Below are 12,082 nucleotides of genomic sequence, written 5' to 3' on the forward strand. Positions count from 1 at the left end.
ATTATCTCTTTAAAACAATGTAACATTGTCAGCATATTGTATTTTACAAAAGGACGATCAATTCATTTTCATATTGACAAAGTCTAAATGAGAACGTATATATATATATATATATATATATATATATATATATATATATATATATATATATATATATATATATATATATATAAAAATATAAATATAAAATCATATATATATATATATATATATATATATATATATATATATATATATATATATACTGTATATATGTAAGACGTTGTGTAGTGTCAGGCTAAGCAGTATTTGTAAAAGAAAAAAAAAAGTTGTTGGCACCGCTATTGTCTGGATGTGTTTGTAATTTTACAATGTTTAGACGAAGAATAAGTTTACTATTTCCTGAAACTTGTGCTTGACAGAAGAGAAGCAGATCTATCTACTGTATTCAGACTCAGTAAAAATGTCTCCCTGGGAAAATGTGGATGTGTTAAAAAGTGACACAGACCATGTTTGAATTCTTCTAATGCATACTTATAATTCTCCCCTAGATGATACTAAATATAAAGCATATCCTGTGGTTATATTGTCTCTATGAAGCTGCGACTGCAACAGGTACGTTTTTAAAGAGTACATGGTCGTCCCTCTATTGCTCCTTCTTTCTCAGTCATTCATCTCTTCTTCCATCAACCCCTACTCCCCCCTCTCTTTCTCCCTGTCTTCATCTCTCCCTGCTCCTCCCTTCTTCTTGTCGCCTATCCACCATCATGAGTTCACATTCCACTGATTAGCCCCTTCCTGTCTTGTTCCTGTGAAACCTGTGACTATTTATTCATTGGTGGAGGTGACAGCATCGTCCACTGAGGTTTGCATCCCGGGCCCCCTCGGGCCCCTGGTTCTCTTGTCCCAGAGTCCTTGGTCTTGTCTTTGAGTATGGTTGAACACCTTTCAATTAGACTGGCCTCCCAGTCTGGGAATAACAGCTGGTCTTACCCCGCAACCTAATAAGGACCTCTATTAAAGCACACACATTCATGCCTGGGGGGCTGTCCCACCACTGGTTCCAGAGCATTCTTTACATTGTTCCCCACAAAAAAACTAACAACTTGTTTTAATGTTGTCACTTGTTGCAGTAGATTGATTGCTTATTTACTAAATGTGTAGATTTCTTAGGATTGCTTCAATGTAGTTGTCTGTGTCTAACTGTCATTGTCTCCTACACAATTGTTATATGGGTGACGGTAGGTTTATTTGAAAGGGAAATTGAAATGCACAGAACTCCAAACTGACACAGGATTAAATGATGTAACCATGACATAATTCCTCAACTAATAACTTCATACAAGCATGCTGTACGTACACTACGTACAATGTTGAATGTGTTCCCACACCCATCATTTCAAGGGTGAGGACAGACTTTCCAAGAACTTTTTTCAGGCAATGATGCATGTTTTTTTATTAATTAAGATGGGTGTTGTCACGTCACATCAGTCAACATGAGGTGGTAGTTTACAGTGTTTACCTGCATCTGCTAGTATGACTCTTCTGTTTTATTTGTCTTTCAGCCTACAACACATTATCGATAATCAGACCCGTCACTGGGTCCCTCTCTGGGAAGGTAAATCTTCCCTGCTTCTTCTCCAACATTCCAACTTTACCACCGTTCATCAGTCCCAATGGAACAGCTATTTATAGCAAAGATTACTTGCGGATCAAATGGACCAAAATTGAAGGAGAAGTACAATCCACAGTGCTAGTGGCACAAAACGGTGTTATCAAAATAGGCTCCAGCTACAGGAACCGCGTATCAGTGCCCAGCCACCCCGAGGATGTTGGTGACGCCTCGCTGACAATGGTCAAGCTGCGTGCCAGTGATGCTGGCACTTATCGCTGTGAGGTCATTTATGGCATTGAAGACACACAAGACACAGTTAACCTTGATGTCGATGGTAAGAGATTCACGATGTCCTTCCCATCAGTGTCTGAACAAATGCTCTACAATTGTTTTCTCCAGATATTCCTTTAAATCTGGGGCTGATTGGGATGTTGTGAGTGAGGTGAGGGCTGAAACACAGTAATTAATCAGCTTGAGAGTGAGGCATTCACAAAAAAAAAAATACATAGAAGAAACTGTATTTTTCAGGTGGAGGAGAAGGGGATATGGATTAATTTTTGCTAGTTTACATGCTACACAAACCTAAAAAAAAGTAACTTTAATGTGAATCAGCACTGTCGATCATATCTCCTGCATTTGTGATCTACAAATATGGGGATTTCTATTTGATTACATCATCTGCAGCTCTGTTATATATTTTGTTCATCTTCTTAGTTTACTGTAGAATTGATCCTTTCCAAAAAGTAGGCAGACTTATTCTTTCATTCACAGTTTGTTCTCCAGCAGACGATTGGGTGATTTATACTGCTGACATTATGCTGATGATTTACATACGTATAATTATATTCTTGTTTCTATTAAAATGTCATTAAGTTTGTGGATGGATGGTTATTTTTTGTCTTTGGATTTTTTTTGTCAGGTGTTGTGTTTCATTATCGAGCAAATTCCAGCAGGTACACTCTAAACTACAAGACAGCCACGCAAGCTTGCAAGAATATTGGAGCAACAATTGCAACATCTGACCAGCTGAAAGCAGCCTATGAGGATGGCTTTGATCAGTGTGATGCCGGCTGGATTGCAGACCAGACAGTGAGGTCAGCCGCAATAGAATTGTCTGCTATAGATAGATAGATGGATGGATGGATGGATGGATGGATGGATGGATGGATAGATAGATAGATAGATAGATAGATAGATAGATAGATAGATAGATAGATAGATAGATAGATAGATAGATAGATAGATAGATAGATAGATAGATAGATAGATAGATAGATAGATAAATGGATGGATGGATGGATGGATGGATGGATGGATGGATGGATGGATGGATGGATGGATGGATGGATGGATTTATGGATGGATGAATGGATGGATAGACAGACAGACAGATAATAGATAATTTTTTGATCCTGAAGGGAAAATTTGAGAGTGATGAAAAATGTTTTATAAAGACATTCCATCTGCTCAGGTATCCAATCACAAAACCAAGGAATGGCTGCTTTGGTAACCTACATACTAAGCCTGGCGTTAGGTCGTATGGGATCAGGAAACCCACAGAAACCTATGATGTTTACTGTTATGTGGACAAACTTCATGGTAAGTGAGCCACAGAATAATTTTTTTTTAGTGAATGGGAAACTAATAATTTGTGTGTCTTGTTGTGCCAGATAACGTTTACAACATGTAATGTACAAGAGTTAGGGGTCCAAGAGAATATCAGTTAATTTTGAATATGATGAAATCGGTCTGTATTGGGATATTATTGTGATTAGTGTTACATTAACAGATGTAGACAACTTTGTTAGCCAGGGAACGTTACCCCACCCCACAGCCACCAGAGACTTTCATATTCATCTTCCACTTAACGCTACAATCGCTCCAAAAAAATATAGATGCTTCTTTGTCCCCACTGTATCCTGGAATGGTGTGTTCGTTTCAAGACACCCTACTGCATTGGTTTGGAATATTGAAGGCATGCTCGTTTGGTGTAATACATGTGTATCAGCTAGAATATAAAGTATCATTTTTATGGCATGAATTTGAAGTAGAGACAGAAGAGGTTAAGAGGATGTGATAACAAGTCTTCCTTTGGCACTCAATTAGAGTCAGATATATTAGTACCATATTGTTGTTGAACATCATAACACGTTTTCCTGAGGTCTATGAAAAATACCCATTTAGCATTTTTAACTTGATTGAGAAACTTTTTTTTTTAAAGTCAAGAAAAAATATATTTTACATTATATGCAGCTTTTACTTCTATAAAATTGTGCTGACAGATATCTTTCAAGAAGCTGTATAGATGAATTTAAAAGCTGGAGAGTATACAATAAAATGAAGATGCAAGATAGATTTTGATTAATTCCAATATGTTGTGTGCTTTTAGAGGGATCGCATTTCTGGATGGATAATCCTAGTGTCACTTTAACTCAGCTGCATGAAACGCACATGGAATATTAAAAACATGACAGCCAATGCTAACAGAAAGTGTGTTGTCAGTAATTATACATTATTGTCATGCCTGGTGTCATGATTTTAGTGTGGAATGACAATCCTGAAGGAACAATCATCATAGGAACCTTGAGGAAGGAAACTGTGAAAGGTGTAATCTGGGTCACTCACCCTGTTAGGAAACATGAAGTCTTCCACTACAGACACTCATTGACAACCCAGTGGCATTTTTTGCATTGCTATCCCACCTCAGATTAATATAATGAAAGAACTACTGTTGTTCTAAATAAGATCAGTGGGAGATGCTTTTGGTCTGTGCCTTGTCCAGCTGTGACTTTTGTCAGCTGTTTTTGGGCTATGTTTCCTCTAAAAGGTCAAAGTGATCATGAGAATACTTCAAAATATTGCCTGTTGCCTCTGTTTTCAGTAGATTTCTTTAAAGAAGTGAGAATAGAATAATAATAATAATGCAGCACTTATTAAAGCAAAAACTTTGTAAAATAGAGTGAAATTAAAAATAATAAGAAATTTTTGTAGTTATAAGGCATGATTTGTTGCAATGCTACCTATGCATTTGATTGTAACTGGTACCTTTTGGCATCTGTATTCCAGGTGAAGTCTTCTATGCTCCTGTGACCAAAAAAATGACTTTAGTGGAAGCCAATGAAGAGTGTAAGAAGAGGAAGGCTGTCCTGGCAACCCCTGGCCAGCTCCATGCTGCCTGGCGAAAGGGTTTGGACAGATGTGACTATGGCTGGCTCTCAGATGGCAGTGCAAGACACCCAGTTGCGGTACCTAGAATACAATGCGGAGGAGGACTGGTTGGGGTCAGGACAATGTACCGCTACGAAAACCAGACTGGCTTCCCAGAACCAACTAAGAAGCTTGGAGCTTACTGCTTTAAAGGTAAACTCACTCACAGGGTCTTGACATTTATGGTGGGTCATATGTTCTCTATGTTGATAGTTTGCTTTAAACAGTGGCAGACAGTGATTGAAGTCACACACCATTCCCTGTCAAAACTAGGTCTGGGCTATGAGGAGCTATGATGTCATCTTCTATTCACTTCTGATCCCCACCCATTACTTTTTGTTGCTTTGCACCACTTTAAACATTCCTTACTCCAAACCAGGGCAAAGTTTTTAAATGTTTGCAACCTGCACTGTTTTTTCACATTGTTTTTTCTTATTGCTTTGTGACTGTGAGGCTTGGATGACAATCACAAATTCAAAAAAGTGGAGGAATGTTTTTCCATACATACTATGTGCCAGACTAGTGAAAAAGATTTCAGCGTTCAGTTGACGTCATTGTCTCAGTTTCTTGCTCATTACTGTGGAAACAAAATTATCCAAAAGGAGGGCAAACGCTTCATGGTATACGCTATTCACTGTACAAGCAGATGACATGACAGTTCTTATTTTACTGACAAAACTAAAAACTAATGGTTTGAGTTATCCTTATGTACTATTGCTGTTGATGTGATGTTTAAGTACCTGCATTCTGTTTACATACTATATATTTTATTTGATGACTGACAAAAAGTCATTGTGACTTTTTAAACACTTTTTTTTTACGCTCTATGAATTGTTCCGTGCATTACTAAGCTATGCACCGAAACACCTCTTTGCTGCAAGTTGTGGTGATTACTGACCTTGGAAAGATGGCAGAAAGCACTGACATTTCGTGGTTGACTAGAGGTTAGCAGAATGACGCTAATCCCTCAAAATGTGAATGTTCTTAACTAATCAGTATCTCCAGGGTAAAACCAAGACTCACCATTTAGAGAAGCAGCATAAGTAACTAATACCACACCTGTCAGCCTTTTCAGTCTCACCAACGTTTTTGCTTTTCTCGTCTCATTTCCGCTGTCAGAGTTTGCCCTCTGTCATTCTCACTTGTACTTATCAGAGCAGACATTTGGATAATGGACAAAGCTACTGCTGGACTTCTAAATTCAGTCATCCTCGGCGACCCTTGACCTGGCCTTTCCATCTTTACAAATGAGAGGTTGGGCAGATAAGCCTGGCCCTGCCTGGCCATTTACTGCCCCTGAGCTATGCTAACTCTCATGATGATAAGTCCCCATGGAGTTCAGAGGGCACACAAACAGGCCACCCTCACCTCCTGTTCTGTGTATTCCATGTCAGCTCACTCAGTCTTGTTGTATTTACGCCCCCATCTAAGTGCTTTTCAAGTACCCTTATTTGGTGGGACTTGCTCAATCATTTCCTGCTTACCTATGTTCAGCAATATCTCAAAACTAAAATATGATGTAAACCTACGTCAGTTAGAATACACAGAGAGACTGGGAAGAGGGGGGCTGGTCTGACGGAAAGGGTAGATAATTAGTGTCTGATTGTTCTTAGTATTGGCAAAAGAAAACAAGGGCCTCTTTAACAGCAACAGCTCAAATGCATCAGTGAGATAATGTAGTCACTCTGAGAGCAGGCCCTATTTTCCTGTTAGGGAAAATGTTGTCTCACACTTTACATCAGAGATAGGTTCATGTAGAAAGAGCTAGTACGTAATGGTCAACAGCTGGCTTTACACAATCTGCGCCAGCGACGAAAGCTTTCTAAAGCAGCAACACTACTTTTTATGGGTGTGAGGAATTGAGAGAGCATGACAAGCAAGAGAGGCAGGGAGGAGGCAAGAAAAACCGAAAGGAGTTGAAGCGATTTACACATTAATGAAACCTAACGAACGACTAGACCACTTTGTGGATGAGAATTTGAATGATGCTCAGTCTTCAGATGAAATACGTTTTCAACGTGTCGGTGGAGATACATCTCAAAATAATCAGGGCAATTCAGTAACCCCACAACACATTTTTGCTGAAGGTTTATACTGTTAATGCCTTTGTTATGAATATGTGAATCCTTTCAGGCAGATAAGTGTATGTTTAGAGGGACAAAGTGCAGTAGGTTTTCCATTGAAAATAATGATACTTTGAAAATTTTTTACGTGTGCTATCACATTGCATCAGGTACAACAAGAGACAGACCATTAAATGGGAAAACAGCGCAATAATATTGGCTTCACTGATTCATCAAGATAATTTGAGTGCACTATTTCCTTTGTTTCCTTTCAGAAAATTGAGTGACTTAATGTTAGTGCAGGCAATAAACAACATTAAGACTTACAAGAGGAGCTTGTTCATGCTAAGTTCTCAAGGAAACTGTTATTGGTGGGTTCTTCAGTGTTAAGAGTCACACTGTTATTGTAACTGTGTCACATTACTTACTTCATTATTCTTTCTTTGTCTCGGCTGATTTTATTTTCCTAAAATGTAGACAAGAAAACACAACATGATAACTTTATCATATGAATTTATAGGTCTGACTGTAGTGAGATTTATTGGATGTGTGTTGTAATCTTATAAATTATCACATTGTCTTGGCAACCAAAAGAGCCATCACAGAAAACATGATATGTGGTATGTGTTTGATAAAAGTATAGACACAGCGTCTACTCTGAGTTATTTTAAAGGACTGGCAATTGTTTATAATCATAGCCATTTTAATTTACTATGCCCATTTGTGTTTCTTAGGAAGACAAAGTGTTAACCAGACCTCCCTTGTTGATGTGTCACTGGTCGACACTGCTACCACTACCAACTGCACAATCTCAGTCCCATCACCGGAGAGTAGAACCCCAATACTTATCTCAGTGTCTGAAACTGACTCAGAAGTAGGTGGTTCTCCAGACTCATCAGTTTCTGTGGAGCCTCCATCGATGTTCTCTACCAGTATGGCCCCGCCTCACCCTACTCCATCAGGCCAAGAAGAAGAACTGATTACTACATTTGTACCCACTGTCAAAGAGGCACACGAGGACACAGATGACGTCACACCCTTTAGTGTTGATGACTTTTTAAGTGAAAATGTTACCAATGAGGCATTTGTTCCCCAACGTGGTGACACATTTCCTGAATCCAAGCACACAACAGAACCCTCTGGTACCACAGAGTCTTTGTCCGAACCCACTGAGGAGCCAGACGATCAGGCAGTGTTTGAGATTAACACAATTCAACCTGATGTCCCTATGCTAGATGTTTCCCTCATCACAGAGCCCATGTTTGCTGTTGGGAAAACCGAGGAAACTATTCTTGATTCTGTGATCACAGCAGGGATAACCTCTGACCTCACTGACATGCCAACAGAGTCAACTGAACTCCCTGGTGAGGAAGCGTTCATCTCAGAATCAACGTCCTTTGCTGATGAGGTTCATTCAACAACACCATTCCCCGACTATGATTTTAACCTCGATGGAATTGAAACAGACTTTGGTGTCGAGGCAGTGCCATCTGCTTACCCCTATGATCAAGACCTTTCATCCAGCTCACCAGAATGGTCTATCATGGAGGGAACAGCGTTGATTCCCACTGAAACCACATTTATGTGTAACACACAACCTGGTAATGAGATGGACGTCACCACCACAAGTCCACCAGAAATCACCGTGATAGAAAAACAAACCATACCTCAAACGGTGGGAATAGAGACAGCAGCTGTTGACTCTGAGAAAGCTACATTAACCACCACTGTCCTGATAGACGGAGGAGTGTCTGATGAAGATGTGGTATTGTCACCAGGTGTACATGTTTTTGATGAGTCCACCATTCAGTTCCCAGAGGACAGTGATGATACCCTGACGGAGAGGCCAGAGGCAGAAATTGACAGTGAGTTCTTTACATCCTCCTCAGTGGCTTCAGCTGAGGCTCAAGGGACCACTCCAGCTGTAGCGGCCGATCTTGAACAGTCCATCCAAACAACCACACATGCCCAGAATGTCTCAGGTAAGACATACAGACATAGAATTTGAAATATCGTTTTAAAAATTTTGGTTTCAATGCAGATTTTTCAAATTTTCTAATTGTCAGTATGTTGGAACTGTTTATGAGCACAAGTTCTCTTATTTACATTGAGCAACAGCAACTGTTTCTCACGCATTTTCTGCAGTGACCTGTTGTCCATGTTGAGTGTCCATTTCATTGTGATTTCCAAACAGTTACAGTCGACTAGTATTTATGTTTGCAGCCAAGTTCTTCTTCCACAATGATTCATGTTCAAGCTTTTTGTTTCCTGGTCCCCCCAGGCTCATGTTTGTGTGTGTTCTCAGTGTGGACTGCTGCTGATAGACTGCTTAGCCTTAGGGGACTCTTCAGTCAGTCCAGCTGAGCAGATGTCTTGAAAATTATTTTGATTTTGACATGAGTGAGAAGGTGGGAAAGGGAGAGGGATAGAATGAGGGAAAAAAAGGCACAATGAGATCACAAAGTTATTTTCATGTTGAAGAGATCTTTTACAGTTTGCTATCTATCATGTTTCTACTCTGAATCTGAGATCAAAGTGATACATTTCTTGTTTTTTTAAGTGAAAAAAGAATTTCTGTAATCTATCTATCTATGTATCTATGTATCTATGTATGTGTGTATGTATGTATGTATGTATGTGTGTGTGTGTGTGTCTGTCTGTCTGTCTGTCTGTCTGTCTGTCTGTCTGTCTGTCTGTCTGTCTGTCTGTCTGTCTGTCTGTCTGTCTGTCTGTCTGTCTGTCTGTCTGTCTGTCTGTCTGTCTGTCTGTCTGTCTGTCTGTCTGTCTGTCTGTCTATCTATCTATCTATCTATCTAGTATATACATTTTTTTTTCAATATCTTTGAAAGGCACAGTGGGGCAGGTGGCTAGCGCAGTCGCCGCACAGCAAGGCAGTTCAGGATTTGAGACCCGCTCTTTGTAGCGTTTGCATGTTCTCCCCGTGTCTGTGTGGGTTCTTTCCAGGTTCTCCGGCTTCCTCCCACCCCCAAAAAACATGCACTTCAGGTTAATTGGCTGGTCTCACATTGACAGTAGGTGTAATTGTGTGCGTGCATGGTTTTCTGCGTCTTTATGTGGCTCGGTGGTGCACTGGCATCGCACCCGGAATGTCCCCGGCCTCATGCCCCCAGTCAGCTGGGATAGGCTTCAGCTCCCAGCGACAGTGGATGAAGAGGGTTAGGAAAACAAATGAATTCATTAATATTTCTGAAAAAGATATTCAGTCTTCCATTCTCAGGTCAAAGACACAGTAAAAGTAGCTCCAGCATTTTATACTACAGTACTTTAAATGTTTTTTCACATCAGAGCTTATTTCTCTGAAGAGTGGCTCATTGTTGGCGAAAGGAATTTGGTTGGACTTTCGGTGAAATCTGCCTGAAGGAGCAACAATCTGCCATCAAAGTGCTGGGATATCTCTCTTTTGGTGTAGTGTTGCAAATGTAGTTGCCAGAAAGACACATTTAATAACCTGCATTATAGTTGTTTCTTCGTCTTCTCTTTTCGGCTTTTCCCTTCAGGGGTCGCCACAGCGAATCAGTGGTCTTCTGCATCTTCTTCTTTCACACCACCTACCTTAATGTCCTCTTTCACTACATCCATAAACCACCTCTCCGGTCGTCATCTGTGCTACCTCCAGCTCTGTCTCCTGTCTTTTCCTCAGTGACACTGTCTCTAGGCCAAACAACATCGCTGGTTTCACCACAGTTTTGTACACCTTTCATTTCATTTTAGCTGAAACTCTTCTATCACACAAACATCTGACACTTTCCTCCACCCGTTCCACCCTGCCTATACACGCTTCTTCACCTCTTTTCCACACTCTCCATTGCTCTGGAGTGTTGACCCTGAGTACTTAAAATCCTCCAGCTTCTTGATCTCTTCTCCCTGTAACCCCTCTCATTTACACACATGTACTCTGTCTTACTGCGGCTAATCTTCATTTGTCCTGGAAAGGTTTGTCTTTTCCAGGAAAAACCTCCACTTATCTAGCTTCTCCTCCACCAGTTCCCTGCTTTCACTACAGATCACAATATCGTTTGCAAACATCATAGTCCATGGAGATTCATGTCTAACCTCGTCTGTCAGCCTGTCCATCACCATAGCAAACAAAAAGGGGCTCAGAGCTGATCCCTGATGCAGTCCAACCTCCACCTTGAACTCCTCTGTCACACCTACAGCACACTTCACCATTTTCTTACAGTCCTCATACATGTCCTGCACTGCTCTAACATACTTCTCTGCCACTCCAGAGTTCCTCATACAGTACCACAGTTCCTCTCTGGGCACCCTGTCATACGCTTTCTCCAGATCTACAAAAACACAATACAGCTCCTTCTGGCCTTCTCTATAATTCTCTATCAACATCCTCAAGGAAATACTGTAGTACCTTTTTTTGACACGAAACCATACTACTGCTCACAAATGCTCACGTCTGCCCTTGGTCTAGCTTCAACTTCTTTTTCCCATAACTTCATTGTATGGCCCATCAGCTTTATTCCTCTGTAGTTGCCACAGAGGATGTGCAATCTCCCTTGTTCTTAAAAATGGGCACCAGCACACTTCTGCATTCTTCAAGCATCTTCTCACTATCTAAGATCCTGTTGAAATCCCAGTCAGAAACTTTACTGCCGCCTCTCCTAGACAGTCCATACCTCCACAGGTATATCTTCAGGACCCAGTGCCTTTCCACGCTTCATCCTCTTCAATGCCCTCCTCACTTCATCCTGACTAATCTTTGCTACTTCCTGCTCCACAACAGCTACCTCTTCTTTTCTTTATTCTCTCTCATTTTCCTTGTTCATCAACTCTTTAAAGTACTCTTTCTATCTTGCCATTAACTACTGGAGCCTGTCAATACACTTCCATCCCTATCCTTAATCACCCTAACCTGCTGCACGTCCTTGCTACCTCTGTCTCTCTGTCTTGCCAACCTGTATAGATCAGTCTCTCCCGCCTTACTGTCCAACCTAGCATGCAAGTCATCATAAGCCCCTTGTTTGGCCTTTACTACCTCTGCTTTCACCTTATGCTGTACTCCCTATACTCCTGTCTACTCTCCCCAGTCCTCTCAGTATTCCACCTCTTCTTAGCTAACCTCTTTCTCTGTATAGACTCCTGTACCTCCTCATTCCACCACCAAATCTCCTTATCTACTTTCCTTCCAGATGACACACAAAGTACTCTCCTACCTGTCTCCCTGATCACATTAGCTGTCTTA

The 12,082-nt window shown here is 40.6% G+C and overlaps 2 protein-coding genes across 2 annotated transcripts in view; both read left to right on the forward strand.

Annotated features, from left to right (window-relative positions):
* The first annotated feature begins 1,210 nt into the window (after positions 1-1,210).
* vcana (versican a) overlaps positions 1,211-12,082 on the forward strand; it is a 57,956-nt gene continuing 47,084 nt past the window's right edge. The window contains exons 1-5 of the mRNA XM_068310826.1: positions 1,211-1,220; positions 1,545-1,928; positions 2,514-2,688; positions 3,066-3,193; positions 4,661-4,954. Coding sequence (XP_068166927.1) covers positions 1,211-1,220; positions 1,545-1,928; positions 2,514-2,688; positions 3,066-3,193; positions 4,661-4,954 — 991 coding nt within the window. The remainder of the gene's footprint in view (positions 1,221-1,544; positions 1,929-2,513; positions 2,689-3,065; positions 3,194-4,660; positions 4,955-12,082) is intronic.
* LOC137592094 (uncharacterized) overlaps positions 7,475-12,082 on the forward strand; it is a 44,593-nt gene continuing 39,985 nt past the window's right edge. The window contains exons 1-2 of the mRNA XM_068310000.1: positions 7,475-7,484; positions 7,599-8,846. Of these exons, the coding sequence (XP_068166101.1) occupies positions 7,475-7,484; positions 7,599-8,846 (1,258 nt within the window). The remainder of the gene's footprint in view (positions 7,485-7,598; positions 8,847-12,082) is intronic.

Source organism: Antennarius striatus, chromosome 3 (assembly GCF_040054535.1).
Source record: "Antennarius striatus isolate MH-2024 chromosome 3, ASM4005453v1, whole genome shotgun sequence".
Lineage (NCBI taxonomy): Eukaryota > Metazoa > Chordata > Actinopteri > Lophiiformes > Antennariidae > Antennarius > Antennarius striatus.